The sequence below is a fragment of the Amphiura filiformis genome, chromosome 19 (assembly GCF_039555335.1).
Source record: "Amphiura filiformis chromosome 19, Afil_fr2py, whole genome shotgun sequence".
In the NCBI taxonomy this organism is placed as follows: Eukaryota; Metazoa; Echinodermata; class Ophiuroidea; order Amphilepidida; family Amphiuridae; genus Amphiura; species Amphiura filiformis.
In genome coordinates this window covers 39,209,309-39,225,724 of record NC_092646.1, presented here as the reverse complement: position 1 = coordinate 39,225,724, position 16,416 = coordinate 39,209,309, and the positions used below count along the sequence as shown (strand labels likewise).

General features: G+C 38.6%; 1 protein-coding gene across 1 annotated transcript; it reads right to left on the bottom strand.

Moving 5' to 3' along the window:
- Positions 1 to 1,009: 1,009 nt before the first annotated feature.
- Positions 1,010 to 8,360, bottom strand: LOC140140576 (monocarboxylate transporter 12-like). The gene is made up of 4 exons (XM_072162333.1): positions 8,177 to 8,360; positions 6,093 to 6,236; positions 2,485 to 3,273; positions 1,010 to 1,329 (listed from the first exon to the last, which is right to left on the bottom strand). The coding sequence occupies exons 1-4, from the start codon at positions 8,358 to 8,360 to the stop codon at positions 1,184 to 1,186; spliced, it is 1,263 nt and encodes a 420-aa protein (XP_072018434.1). The 3' UTR covers positions 1,010 to 1,183.
- Between the last annotated feature and the right edge of the window lie 8,056 nt (positions 8,361 to 16,416).

Genomic DNA, 16,416 nt, shown 5'->3' with positions numbered 1-16,416 from the left:
GATTTATACTTAAAGTGTATGTAGGTGGGATGAAAAGCCGACGATCAATTGAAAATTTTGACCTTTCATATTGACGATATGGATTTTTTTCCCAAAACAGCAGAACAAATTAGGTCTTTTGGGGAAAAATCCATATCTTCAAAATGAAAGGTCAACATTTTCAATTGATCGTCGGCTTTTCCTCCCAGCTACATACACTTTAAAAATATATCATTAGATTTATGAAATTTACTTCGAGGACTGTTATATATCAAAAATGTGAAATATATCAAATTTTAATAATTTGTCATAAAATTTGTATTATATCGTGAATTTCAAAAATGAAAATTATTTGATATCAGAAAGACACACTTCGTATTCAGAATGCAATTCGATATGTCTGATGTGCTCTCAAGTCCCACAAAAAATACTGTCGAAACGCTCAAAACGCTCATTCCAGATCCCTTAATATACGATTTCCGTCAAATTTTAATTTTGTTATTCTTTATTCAAAATGTTGCAATAATATTAGTAATAACTGTCGGGAAGATTTGTTGTCCATTTTAAGTTGAAATAACAAGGTAAAGTGAAAGAAACCCAACTGGTTATTTTGGCCAATTAACATGCAGTATTGCAATTCTATGGGAGGACATATTATCATATTTTTTGAATTATGATGGTCGAACTTTGCTCTGTTGACCTACAAAGACAACAAATTTGGCCGATTCCATTTGGGTGCAAGTTGGGACATGTGTAAACATTACAAATATGCAAAAAATCGGGTTTGAAAAAAAAAAACCAATTTCATATTATAAGATCGTACATTATGGCTTTAAAATATCAACGTGACAACATAATAAAAAGATATATGACAAATGACAGGAGAGGGAATTGCACTTGAGGACTTGGACTACCAAATCACACCATCCCACTCCCATCCATCCATTCGCACAATAAATTGTCAGCCTTATTGTCATAGCTTTTGCTCAGGCCTCAGAACCCTCGTAGCCTGGACTTGGAATTCGTCCACCCTGTCCACCTGAAGTTCAGCTTGATGGCTTGCATTAGCTTGCATCATAGTTCATAGTCATGATACTGTTCAGTCGGACCTTTTGATTTTCACGTGGGCTTCCATCATGGTCTCAATCTCATGCAGTCGGCATGTATTGCTAGACATAAAAAGTCAACCAATCCTTTATAATTTTCATACATCAGTCGCCATCTTTTTTGATCTGTCCATATCTCGCATTAGTTTAAATATAGGTATAAACAACACAGCTGCCAAGCAAAGAATGACTCCAAAGGCTAAGTAAGGGACGGTAAATGATCCTGAGGCGTGATGGAGTGAACCTGTATATTATGAGAAGAAAAAAGACATTCAAGTAATAAAAAAATTGCAGGGATTGTACACTCTCAGAAATGTTTCCCCAACATTGGTTAAAGAGGGCACAGCCCAACGTTGGGCAAAATGTTGGGTAATGTTTTACCCAATATTCAGGTTTGGTTAAAGGAATTTACACAACATTACCCAACGTTGCTCTGTGCCCTCCTTAACCAACGTTGGGCAAACTTTTCTGATATCATTTTGAGTAAGAAAAGTAGGAAGATAGAAAATGATGATAGAGTACTATACGATATATATATGTGGGGAGAGGGAGAGAGAGAGAGAGAAAAAAAAGAGGGGAGAGACGAACAAGTAGACAAGACAGACAGAAGAACAACTCCACTGTTAAAACGTTGCAAAATATTGATCGTTGAGCAGTGAAGCAGAGTCACGCTGAAACAGACTCACAGACTTTGCCGGCACGGTAATTGATGTCACATGTAGTACTTTGACAAAATACAGGTACATCGGCTGAACCATTTGCCCAAAATATCTACTTTCTGACAGTAAGCCTTGATTTGACGAAAAGAAATATATTTTTGAAAGTGATTTCGTTCTTTGCCAAATTGCCGGCATTTGTGACGGAATGCCGGTATTCTGGCCTTTGCCGGAGTCGGTGGCCAAAATGTCAGGCCTGTCTCAGAGAGATTGTCAAAACTATATATTTTCTCAACTGCCAAAAATTCGGTCTTCACGAAATTGCCGGTATTTCGGACGAACCATTACCGCAATGTCTGCTTTTTGGCAGTAAGCCTGCCTCGAGATTTGCCGAAATGTACGTTATTCAAACGCCGGTAATTAGGCCGTTACCAAAATGTCGATATTTTGGCAAAACCCTTTTGCCAAAAATGTTTGTTTTCTGAAGTAAGCCTGTCTGGAGATTGTGACTCAACTTTGCTAAAATATTGGTAATTTGGTATTGATATCTGAAGTGCTCTTGATTCCAAATGGCAATTGGGTTGGTAATTCATCTTATCTGAATTGTCCAATTTCGACAACCATTGTTTCAAAATGACAATTCATATTACAAAATGGTATGAGTGGTGAACATAAAAACATTGTCTAGAATATTAATAAGTATATATTTATATTAGAAATAAAAACGTTATTTTTGAGCTTACCTGCAAGTATCATGCCCAAAGTTTGTGCTAGAGCACTCGTAAAAAACACTATCCCAATCGCAGGATCAACTAAAGAGGGCGTGCTCCAATCAACAATCATCCTTGGTATTGGATTGGTTATCAGAGTTGTTATAATTGCCAAAGTGAGTGTAAATATGCACACATTGACCACTAGAAACGCCATATGGTCTGACAATGGGTTCGTGAATAGACTTAAAGCACAGACTATGGTCGATATGCAAAACATAGTCTGCGTTGTCACGTATTTGCGGGTAATAATAATACTATGACCAAGACTTCCTATCGCTCCACTTACACCGCTGATTGTAACAAGTAGCGTGGCCTCGAATGATGAAATTCCCACAGATGTTGCGCGAGGAATGATGTAGACGTAGCCGCCAAAGGCGACCATAGCAGTTAGTCCTACCACAAACACCGACAGTATGAAATGTATGTTTCTATGCAAGGGTGGTCCAGTGAATTTTCTTGAACACTCGTTCTTCGCCGTTGCCGGTTGTTTAGGAGTACCTTTTGCAGTTTTCACCTTGGAGTAAGGTCGATACAAGGCTCCACAGATTATTAGATTCATTGTGAAAGCAGAAAATACGAGCGTCCCTCGTCGCCAGCCATATTGGCTGTATAAGTATTCAAGAAGTGGAGGAAGCAATAGAGTGCCGGTGGATATTCCAGTAAAAGATATCCCATTTGCCAGAATAAGACGTTCTGATGTTGTGAAGTAGGAACCTAGGACCATGACTGATGGCGTATGGGCTATTCCGACACCACAAGCTGAAATAAAGTAGTACGCAGTGACATTATGTAGTCGTCAGACTCTAATTCAAATACATTATAAGAAAGTAGTACAGTTTAATCATCATTCTGGACTCATCAACAATTTTCATGTTACGATTTTCATGTTACGTTGAGACCCGATCACTTGCAGCAGACTATGACTGGTGTTTTCGCCACGTGATGGCAATCTAAGGGTGCATTTTGACAAGGCAATCTAGGAACGCTAACCGGTTGTCTTTCCAACTTCCCTTGATTATACTGATGACAAATGTATCGTCAACGTATAAGAGAAAAAATTTAGGGTAGTATACCTGGACGGTTCTTTAGTTCTTTTTTTTTTCAGCAGACTTGGCAGAGACTTGACAAGTGCTGTCGCCACGTGATGGCAATCTGAGGGTGCAGTTGTTTGATCATGGTTGATTTTGACAAGGCAATCTAACAACGCTAACTTTCCTTGATGATAATGATGACAAATGTGTCAATGTATCTGAGCCAGAGTTTTAGAGAGTTTACCTGGACAGTAATTCTTGAGTCCTTTTTCAGCAGACTATGCAGACCCTATTAAGGCAATCTAGGAACGCTAGCCGGTTGTCTTTGCAATAATGATGACAAAATGTGTCGTCAACATATCTGAGCCAGAGTTTAGTTGAGTTTACATGGGCAGTACTAGAGTACGTATTGTTCAAATTATCAGCGTCAATAACAATTGGCGAGAGGGTAGTCCCATTAAACACAGCAATGTACTCTTTGTACTAGTATTGACTTTACAAATGAAATAAGCAGTGTTCATGCAGATCGATATTAATTCTGATTGTTCTTTAATCAGCTTTGTGCGCTCATTGAGGGTGGATTATTTTCCAGGGATCTGGTAGCGGTATGATTTCATTTTGCTCCAACTTAATGCCCTAGACATTGTACATAAAAACTTTTGTTATATATTAAGGTGACGGTACAAGTAATTTGCTAGCGTATTTGGCTAAGTTACAGGTGATGGATACCGGATCTAATGCTGCTGACAATCTGTCTTACTGGGATCGGCTAATGTAATTGACCTTTTCGGCAAATCCCATAAGCCTTTGCGAGTACACCTAAGAACTCGTCATTTGACGTCACGCCGACTTGCAATGCGCAGTAACGATGTTCGATGTCACGCCGATCTGCGCCGATGCGCACATCGGCGTGACGTCAAATGACGAATTCTCAAGTGTACTCGCAAAGGCTTATGGGATTTACCGAAAAGGTCAATGGACTGTGGATAAACCATAGCGGAAAAACTCTGCGCAGTCTGATGAAGACCCAGTGATCAGGTTGCAACGTACTTGAAAATCGTAGGTGAGTCAAGAATTTTGATTAAATTGTATTACTTTGTTAAATATCACTGGATGACTCTGAACATTCATTTCCTTTGTCATATTGTTAATATTGTTTCAAATCAGATTTTGTTTTTCCATACTTGTAATTAGAATCATCCAAAAATTGTTGTGTTTGTAGGACAACCAAGCAATATTTGAATTACTGTCGTAATGAACACAGTAAATGATGAGCTCCACAGTTAACCGACCAAGATACATTAGTAAGTGCAACGCACTGCAGGGTTTATTGTTCTATTGTGTCCGATTTGAGCGCTGACATATTGGAATATGTTGCCAATCAATATTCATGAGAGTTTACATTCAACGGCCAGTTATCGAGATTGGGTGACTTGTGTTTGGCAGGTGTGAAATACATCTGACTGGGTGTTTAAATTACGTAACGCATAAAGGTTTTGGCATCATTGAATGACCCCTCTTTCACTCCCTCACTTACCCCTGGCTTTTAAAATAGATATTCGTGATAATTAAGAAACCCATTTGACTTTATTGAATAGACCTATAACCATGATAACAACATAATTATAATGCGAAGTAGTTAACTATAGAAAGCGACACAGATAGACCTGTACACCTGGCAGCCATGGCACGCTGTTACGGGTAATCGATCAGCCACTCTATTGAATTTATTTAAATGAGGCGCATAAATTAAAGTGGGTGGTAAATAATTGTACATCGACGGTAAAGTGTGACTTAGTCACACCCGTGGGGCTGTATGAGAACAATAGTTGCCTCTCACTCAAGTGGGCACTTTCACAAGTTCTTTTGATCACCTATTGACAGTAGCCTGTCTGGTAAAGCGTTAATACACTGTCAGGTTAGTTACTGATTTAATAGAATATGCCATAGTCGAATTTTATTAAAAATATGTTATTATTAGTCATGATGAACCCATTTCGTTGAACTCAAAATTATACTGATGTTTATTAAAATTAAAGTATTCAATAGTAAAATGGTCATAAAGAGTTAAAATATCAGACGATTAGTGAAAATAAAAGTAATTGAATGCAACATTATCTTGCATAATAACAATTCTGATTTTGGAATCTACCAGTTTATTGATAGCGAACCCCGATAATTGGGAAGCTAACAAACAGAGGGAGTAGGGTGACTGATCAGATGTGAAAATCTATCAATTGTGCACACATTAATTAAATCAGAGTTTTAAGCTTAAATACAATATCCAGAGTATGCACAATGGGCAAGTGGACTACGGGGTAGTCTACTGATTTAATGGCGGAACTCATTTGTCCTGAACAAAAGGCACCTCTCGATTAATAGCGTGTTGGTAAATCAAATCGGCACAAAGGAACAATGCGTTACGTAATCTATTACGCCTCCACAAGTGGGGTTTCTGTCGGCTTGATCACGAATTTAGATTGTTTGCATGCAAAAGTTTATTTCCATCGGCATACATTACATAAAACAACATAATAATCATCTTACACGTGATAACTCCAAGAAAAATATATAGCTGACTCAAACTCTGTGCAAAGGATGTTGCAAAATACCCCAGAGACGTGACCACACCTCCTATAATTGCTACTGCTCTATAACCGAGACGTCCACATAGAATTCCCGCCACAAAACCTGTAACAAAATAAAAGTTCAGTTTATACTCTAAATGCCGACACACAATATTTAATGTAACATAGCTACGTTGTTTAATCCCAAAGGTGTGTTAAAATTCGCTATTAACGCCTCCATAGATACCCTGCCTTCCTTTACAAATTTAAAACGCTGGGGCAAAAGACTTTTTGACACCTGTCCCCTCTGTAAGGGTAAAGGTACCTTACTGCACATACTCAATAATTGCCCAAATATGCTAGATCGATACTTATGGAGACATAATAATGGTATTCGTATATTTTTATCCACATTCAAAGAGGCTGAATCGTTTAAGTGTGGCAATCTACAAGTATATGCCGACATTGAAAATAATACCATCGGTGGCGGTACAATACCGCCCAACATAATTGCCACATCCCAAAAACCCGACATTGTTTTATTTTGGCCGGCAGACAAGCGAGTCATTCTATTTGAACTGTCGGTGCCATTCGAGCCGAACATTGGTAAAGCCAACTCTATCAAACATGATCGGTACGCTTCCCTTGTTTCCGACATTACCGACGCCGGGTATGATTGCTCGTTAATTGCCATCGAAGTCGGCTCTAGAGGCTTGATTGACACTGACAACAAAAATAGGCTGACTCGTTTGTCAAAACAACTTAACACCCCAAAGAAATTCAAGGTATTGAGAGACCAAATTACCAAATCTGTTCTCATGTCATCTTACTCAATCTTCAACTCAAGATATGAGCCAAAGTGGAATGTCCAAGAAGTCATATAACTTTTTCTTACCGCCATGATGTATTTCCTCATTGTTTATGTGTATATTTGCTGTTTGTAATTGTGTTTACCCTTGCCTGAGATCGGTATGGATCTCAGTTGATCTTGGCGTTATATGTTCTTCTTTTGTTAATAAAGATGATTAAATAAAATTCCCATTCTTTAATTTCTAACGAATGTTTGATGACGAATCGAGGAATTAAAAGGGCATATATATACAGTCCCGAGACTGTGGGATAGTCTAAGGGGGAGGGGCCAACATTCTAAATAATCCACTGATCCACTACTAAAATGAAGCTCGCGAAAATACTATGCAATTTTAACGCTAACATTTGTCGAAATTAGGATAATTGTGGCCTAAAACCGAGCCAAAGGAAGTTACACATTGCAATTGTGGTCAAGTTTGTCCCGGATTTCGAACCAGGAGGGCAACTGACCCCCAACCCCCACTGTACCTGGTCGGTGACGCATGTTTGGCGGTTGACGATATGACTATATAATTGATGGTTCACTATGTCCAATATGACTTAAGGTTCGCTATGTCGAATCTAACTACACTTGAACCCTAACCATAAAGAATTATTATTTTCGACATAATAATAGCGAACCTTATTTTTCAATATTTTACAGATTGTATATTGCCGTTTTTCATAATCTCGTGTATAGACGAATCCAAATACACGCATTCCTACACCTGACTAGCAGCCTTTAGTTGGGTAGCCGTCGGCTACAATGCACTCAAAATGTGAAATGATTCGGCCTTGGCGGAAATTTTAAACTGCATTCCATCACCCGTTTTACACCTTCCGCGAAAACACAGGCAGACAAAAGAATAACACAATACAGTTCCTTCGACAAAACACACAGCATGGTCTATTCGCTGTTGAAGTGACATAATAATCGGATTAATACACGCGGTATCTATGCATTGATGTACTTGCGAACAAAAGGGCTATATGTATGAATAGATGCGACGGGATTACCTGCGGTATTATCTCCATTATATATATTATTAGCTATTATTCTATTAACCTCCTCGTCCTTGCATCTTCTCTAGGTGTTAGGCGGCTTTTATTTGCACAATTGGATGCTCAAAGCACCAGGTTGGTGCTAGCGGCTACCCAAAGATGTCCGACCAAATCCTGACCATGACTTGGCTACTTGGATTCGTCTATACTCACTGGCGACTCCATCGCAGATTGGTATAAGAGCGAAAATAGTACTGACTTCCTGTACGGTCACGCCGAAGTCATAAACCCATGCATTCAACATGATGCCTAAAATACTGCATCCCCCTATGCTCAATGCCTGAGCTAGATGGGAACCAGTCACCACAATCCAGCACCATTTATTTTCTTCCTGCATTGTAAATGGGATATTCCGGTGCGTCGTCCTGGAAAGCGCGAGGCCTATTATAGCCTACTCGCCGTATATTCTTATCGCGAAATTTTTATTTCCACAACTTCGCTCTGTCGCTCTGATGGAGGCATTTACACGTAGTACACGTCGCTGCCGGAGTTCAGATTGTTAAATGCGAAATATTTACGTTACAAAGATTTATCAACTTAAGCTAACAATAACAGAAATGGTATCGGATACTTTGTAGAGTGTGCCAACAATAAACACCAACCATGCAGACCAGAAAGCCCGCCAGAAAGAGGCACTCAGAGCCGGCACTACATGCCGGTTCAACCAGAATTGATTCAAGCATGGTTTATATCCCAGCACTATACCAATTATGAGCTAACCAGTACCAGCATCTTCATGTTGTCATATCCAAAGTAGGCCTGTAGCATATAAAAGTGGGTAATGGTGAATCCAACGGACGAGGACACAAAACACATCAAGGATCAATAAATGATACAAGAGGATACCTTGAATATGAACAACAGAAAAGAAAACGAGCAAGGTACACCAACTTGATGTGGGGAAACATGTAAAATACAGACTAGACAATATGCAGGGGGGGGGCAAAACCAGCAAATGTAGGCATAGGAAGTAGGCAAAGTTCGATAGCCAAAATTACCAGTTCCAAGGCTCACAAAAGTGCTAAACCTGCAAAAACAACAAGGATCAATGATGTAAATCACTGTGCACACTCGGTAAACCAAACAACCAATGTAGGTACCAAAACAGGCAAAGTTCGATGGCCAAAAATTGCCAATTTCAGAGCCCACAGAAGTGTCAGCAAAACAGTACAAAATAACCTGTTTACATGGTTTAGGCTGTCCAAAATCGTACATCAGTGAAACCTCAAACCTCTTTGGTACGAGAATGAAAGAGCACAAATTTGAATCGGATGTAGCTTCGCAAAAACCTTACACCAGGGCCCAACGAAAAACATCAGTTGAAAGCGCCCCAAGAAATCTGCTCTTACCGATCATGTCGCTGAGGACAACCACGTGATTGGATGGGACGAAGCCAAAATAAGAGACATTGAACCCAACAGAAAAAGGAGACATATAAAGGAATCAATTTGGATACGAAAGAGGGGGCAGGCTAATACACTCAACAGGGATTGTGGCAATTACTTCCTTCCGCACATATACACCAATCCGAGAAGCGTTTACTGTATTTGGCCCTCTATTGACGGCAACACAGATGTACCAGAGCGGGAGATTTATTTCGTAATTCAATACTCATGATTGTGTATTGAATATCACTGTTGTGTACAATTCCCGGGTACAATTCTGTATAGCACACAATAAATAATGGATGGAACCCCCGACCTCGGGACACCGCAGTTTTACATCGGGGACACCGCAGTAATGGCGAAGTCGGATAGGTGAGTACGACCAGTTACTAACAGCGCCATCTACGTCAGCTACCAACAGGCAGCAACAGACGAGAAAGGTCAAAGCTGGTCATTCAATTTGAGAAAGTGCTGTGTTACACGAAACGTCATCATGTATGTCAACATCACCTATTTTATTGGATTTGTTTTAGAACCTTGTAAATAATTTCAATCGGACAATCCTGCTGAATCTATTTGCGGACTTCAGTAAGAAAATCCAGGAGATAATCTACAGTGGACAATCTGAGCTGTGGGCTCAGATTGTCCACCAACTAGTCCAGCACCAAGCCCGGGCACCAAGTCTTCAATGCTATGCACCCTCAGTTATTTTCGTCCTTTCTTCACCATCGTCTTCGAGTATTTTTGGAAGTGACTGAAGTGATTGTGTTGTCCTGCACCGAATCATGATGTTTTGCACCGCTGGGCGTGATACCTGTATGGTCTACCCCGGGGGTCTACCCAGAAATCCAGTAGCAGTAGAAGATAGTAGCGTTGTTGTGGCTCCCGTATGCATATATTATGCCTACGCCGTACATCTTGATGAATAGACTTATGATTAAAAGTCAATCAGCTGTATGACCAAGTGCTAGGTACTGGGGCAAGTGCGTGCCGGAAAAACCACTTTGGTAAGACAATTATTGTAAATAATCAGCATACTAGGGACTGGGCCAAGTGCTAGGAACTGGGCCAAGTGCGTGCCGGAAAAAGCACTTTGGTTACAAATGAAGACAATTTATATTATTGTAAATATTACATGTAGATATATGTTAATATGTGATGCGATCAAGCAAAATCAGTCGGAACTCGGAAATATGAAATTTTCAGTTTCTTATAGGATAGTGAAAAGAATGTGCAAAGCTGCATTTTGCAGAAAACCCCATTGAAATTGAACAACCAGCTCTAAAGATATGAGCAATTAAAGAGTTTCCAAAACAACAGGAAACAAACGGAAATATTTCCTTTCTATGGCTATATCTCAAAATCAATATTTCCGAGTTCCGACTGATTTTGCTTGATCGCATCACAATTATTGCAAACCGCTTTGATACTCTTGCTGATGAACTTGTGAATTGTACTAATGCACAGATTAATTGTAATGTTTTCGTTAATGACAAGATTGCTGAACATTGTACAATTAACAATAATTCAAGTACACCAAATGTTACAAAACTATGATAGTCGAAATTCCATAAGCAATTCAAAAGTTAATAATATAAATCAGCCCCACCCCCCTTAAAATAAATCCTGGTTACGGGCCTGCATATAGTATGGGACGGGATAGATGCTGTTTCCAGTTAAAATAAAATTTATCCATGGAAAGAAAAAGTTAACAATTTTTTTAGGAGGATGGCCTTTAAAAATTGTTACCATAATGCAAAGTATTATAAAGAAACAATTATATTTCAATATGCCAACAATAACAATTTAGACAAATGTCCTTCATTGATGTCCCATTTAGATACCAATACAGTGCAACAGGGCATAAATGCCCAAAACTGTAATTTGGACAGATTGACATAGCCTGAATCCTTCTGGCCTCTAATGGCGACGCTTTTTATTTACCCACAATCCTTCACGTTGCTAGATTATGCTTTAGAAACATTGGTAATTTTGTTTCAATCTACAATAAAATGCAAAAAATACAACAACAACAACAACAACAAATACAAAAATATAAACAAAACAAAATAATAAAAATAAAATAAATAATAAAATAAAATAAATAAATAAATTATCAACCCACACAAAAAAAAAAAAAACCATGCGGTTTGCTCAAATTCATACAGATGTTTTCAAATGCGCTGGCTCGTTCAATAACTATTCGCAATCTCTAGTCTATCCTCCAGAATCTCTTAGATTTGAGAATAATAGATTGAAGTTTCTGATTAATATAAGAAACTTGTGTGGGGTGTTGAGCTATTCTTTTCTTGAATTACAATGATAATTTGATATGAGTATTTCACAGTAATCCAGTAATCTTTTATCCATTGTCACTTCCAGGCCAAATATACGCCTGTTGAGGAATCTCATGGGATATTTGCCCTCGGAGTTCTTGAATTGTATGCACCAGTAGTTTATATACCTTTTGTGGGTCTCATCCATGATAGTATTCGCTAATGTTAATCAACGGTTTCCATTGGTTTCAGAGTCTTACACTCGGGAATTCAAGCTCTACGGGGTATGACAACCCTGGGACAAGTTTGGATCTTATTTTGAAAAGTTAACTTCCCCAGTCAGCGTAGAAGTGGACCCAATGGTATCGTCGCGTTCAGTAGTGCAAATTGAAACACTTTACTCCGGTCATACACTGTTGTAAAGTGGAATCTGATGGTAACTGTCGCGTTCCATTATGTTTTCAATAATATTATACTTGTTATTATAATGTGTTTCGGCTGAGATCAGAGGTAATTGGTGTCAGAAACAAATTCCAAGTGCATAATAAAAGGTGACTTGTTTGATTGACATCATGATTATCAAAGCTTTGTGTCATTGTCCTTTTTGGGTTTCTCTGTCTAAGGGTAATACTCCTTTAACAATGGGCTATTCCAGAAAATAATCGCACACCCCCTATAGAGGAGTTCGGATTTCCGGAATTTTTGTCAAGTCATGATTGTTGGAAATCCAGACTTCCAAAATATCTAAATATGAAGAAATCCAGCAAAAAATAGATCAAAATCGAAAATCCTAAATTAAAGGGGCTCATTTCGGACAATTTCTTGATTTTTTATACATTTTATTGCATTTCCAAGCTTTTCCAAGGAACATTGGCAACTGGAATTCCAGTCGTTTTCAGGAAGCAAACCTGGAAATCCAGATATTCCTTTGATTGAAAATGTACTCCTCTATAGGGGGTGTGCACTTATTTTCTGGAATAGCCCAATGAAGATCACAATTGCCCATTTCTTTCTGATCTTTTCATGCACTTGAATGGAATTATATCTGTAACTACAATAAGTAAACAGGTCTTTGATCTCTCTATTGTGGTGTGATATATGATGATTTATGTAAATATATATTATAGTTTGATAGACAGATGTGTCAAATATTATTATCTTGTTTTGTTTAAACTAATTTATATTCATTGATTAAAAATCATAAATGAGTATCCGTTTTTACGTCTTATGGTATGCAACTTGCACACACCAGGCCCACCGAACCAGGGGGGGGGGGCGTCTATAGTTCGGCTGATCCGCTTCTAAAAATTTGACTCAAAAAATGCTGAATACAGGTATTATCAAAATTAATTGGCCTACACACATAGTTATGATAAGATAGGCTAGACATAGACAAATAACATGACATGATGACGGAGTTACATAATGCAATAATGAAATGATGCATTGCCACATACTTCGAAACATGAAAATCAGTTTTATCGATACCCATTTTAAAATGTTAAGAAAGTACGTGTAGGCCTACAGCTGAGACGAAAATCGTCTCAGGCCTACAGATTGTCTATACAAATATCGTGTATACTCACTGGCGACTCCATCGCAGATTGGTATAAGAGCGAAAATAGTGCTAACCTCCTGTACGGTCACGCCTAAGTCATAAACCCATGCGTTCAACATGATGCCTAAAATACTGCATCCCCCTATGCTCAATGCCTGAGCTAGATGTGAACCAGTCACCACAAACCAGCACCATTTATTTTCTTCCTGCATTGTAAATGGGATATCCCGGTGTGTCGTCCTGGAAAACGCGAATTGCTCAGTGTGCGTGTTTAAAAAATTAGGCCTATTATATAATGGCCAGCTCACCGCGCCGTACGTATTCTTATCGCGGATTTTTTTATTCCACAACTTCGCTCTGATACAGTTTTATGATATGCACACATAATAGGCCTACACGTGGGTTGCGGGAGTTAAGATTATTTAATGCGAAATATTTACGTTACAACTTTATCAACTTAAACTAACATGGTATGATAACAGAAGATCCCGTGTCATATACTGGGGTACCCAAAAAGGTGGTTTTGTTACATTTTGATGTGAAGCTTGGACTTCAAAACAGTGTCGCTTGAGTATTCCTTCACTTAGAAGATTCAATTAGGTCTTAAATTGAGGTTAATTTATTCTATATTACTCATGTTTTTATCCGGTTTTAAAATAATTTTTAATTATTTTCTTATGACGTTTGACATGAAATGTTCCAAGGGTGGTTGAGGATTAGGAGGAGGAGGATTATGAGGAGGGATTCGGATCGTAAATTTGATCTAAAACCCCCATTAAAAATTTGAATCTAGTAAAACAATGTCTAAATGAACTCCCAGACATCTAAACCAAGTAAATAAATACAGAAGGTCATTTAAAAGACTAACTTGCTCAGACTTGTAAATGTGGAAAAAAGAGGTGGGGTTAAATCCCACCTACTTTGTGATTGTTTTTGCCCGCACTCTCTCTCATTTTTTAACCGATTTCCATAAAAAAAAAAAGGTTTCAAAATGCTCAGGAGGATGAACCACTTCAAATGAGACGTGTAGGTAAAATGTTTGAAACATTTCATTTTTTTACTAGTTTGTAACACAGAGGTACCCCAGGTTGTGACACATAACCAGAAATGATACCGGCTTCGGTGTAAATAGTTTAGCTGCTAAGCTCTCAAATTTGGTACAATTGTGCACTTTGCTCTCTAAATGTAAAAGAGTGAAAAAATCACTCCTCAAAAGAGTGATTCACTTATAAGGCCACTCAAAAAAGAGTGAAATGCGTTTTTTAACTTTAAATCTACTCTACAAAGAGTGAAACCACTCTAAAAGAGTGAATTTTAACTCTTTCAAGGAGTTAAATGAAGGACAACTCTAAAAATGTGTTATTTTTTATTTAACTCCTTGTAAAGTTGAAATTCACTCTTTTAGAGTTGTTTTCACTCTTTTTTAGTGGTTTTAAAGTTTAAAAAAAACCATTTCACTCTTTTTTGAGTGGCCTTTATAAGTGAATCACTCTTTTGGGAGTGAGTTTTTCACTCTTTTACATTTTAGAGAGGATATCTCAGGTGTTTTGTTACCTGGGTAGCCCATTGAATCATGTTAATATTGATCTACCCACAATCCACGAAAAAAAGGTTGGCACACTTTGCCGGTCTTTTGGTATATCTCTGCCCCCGCTCCCCCAATTCAATGTTGGACCAAGCCATGTTGTCAACAGGTCCGTGAGACCCTCCAACATTGAAAGATGGGGAGTGGGGAAGGGCGAGATATAGGGGGGAGTCTGTACTTCACATATATTGCATGCATGTTTCACTCGCCTCCCCAATTTTAATAGGGCATGCATTTCCATTGTTTAGTGCAAGTGTGCCAACTATTTTTTTCGCGGATTGCAGGTAACAAAATACCCGAGATATAGCAAACTATTATTTGTTTAAACTGTTGTTCCAAGTGGAACAATTTGAGACCACTTAAGCGAAATCGGAGCATTTTTGATTTTTTACGAAGATTAATTCTCTCCATGGTGGATAAAGGTTTCCACTTCTTTCCTATAACAAAGTATTATCGTGTCGAAATGGTGTCCAGGCCTGGCCAGGGTGCCCCTTAGCCCGCGTACCCGTGGGTAGACACGATACGCGCGTATCGTGTTTAGGGTGTCAAAAACATGAAATATTGGAAAAAGGGTAGCAAAATTGCAATTGCTAATACGCGGAAATGAAATTTAGGGTATGAAATTTGATGCAAGGAATAAAATCCCTGTTTAGGGTATGAAAACACTTGTTTAGGGTATCGTTATAGCCAAGGGTTAAATCCTTGTTTAGGGTGCTTTTCAAAAGTTGATTATCGCGGATGGTGTACAGGCCATAATGGGAGTGACCCCCCCGGTTAGAATGTCTTAAACGAAATCGGAAATCTTTGGGATTTGGTCACTGTGCAAACTTTGACCATGGATATCTTCGAATGCCCCAGAGTATCCACCGGGTAGGCCTACATGTGCCCGCTAGATTCTTTTAACGTGTCAAATTCTGCCTGACCGATATCTAAAGCCTTTAAACATGTTAAACTTTGTACCCCATATCTGGCACGATAGAAACCATTTGTTTTGGAGAGTAATTACATGCCTACACATGTGTATTTTTCAACCAAAAGTATGCAGCAAATTAACGTGATTTTGGCTACCCATATTAGACTCATGCCAGATTATCCACGTATATTCTCTACGGACGAGTAAATATCTTTGACATAGGACACTATTATGGTGATGTACTCCATAACACAGAATAACCAGTAGCTTGATCATAATATAGTAACGCGCTTCATACAACATGGACAACTCAAATTGGCAACCACAGGCGAGCAGAAACCAAGCAAGAATAGGTTTACAAGCTATTTTGGAAGAAGGCGCTGTTGTAAAAGACACAAAATGTATCCTCGCAAAGGAGATTGGTAATCAGGGGCTATTCAGACTAGGATGGGCTCGTGATGTAACGACAATAGACAAGGAAATAGTTGTTGCTGATCACGCAACTTCATTGGTAAAAATGTATGACAGAGACGGGTTACTTCTTGATTCATTGTCAACAATTGATTGCCATCCCATTGGTGTTGCAGCTCACCCAGATGGTCGCGTTTTCGTTGCTGTTAAAAACATGGTCAAAGTGTTCAGTCTGTTTAAGCTGACAATGTGGCAGAAATTGTAT

Coding starts and splice junctions, on each gene's coding strand:
- LOC140140576 (XM_072162333.1), bottom strand. CDS start 8,360: ATGCAGGAAGAAAATAAATGGTGCTGGATTGTGGTGACTGGTTCCCAT. Junction 3,274..6,092: donor TTTTCTTGGAGTTATCACGT/GTAAGATGATTA, acceptor ACTTTATTTCAG/CTTGTGGTGTCGGAATAGCC. Junction 1,330..2,484: donor TTTGGGCATGATACTTGCAG/GTAAGCTCAAAA, acceptor CATAATATACAG/GTTCACTCCATCACGCCTCA.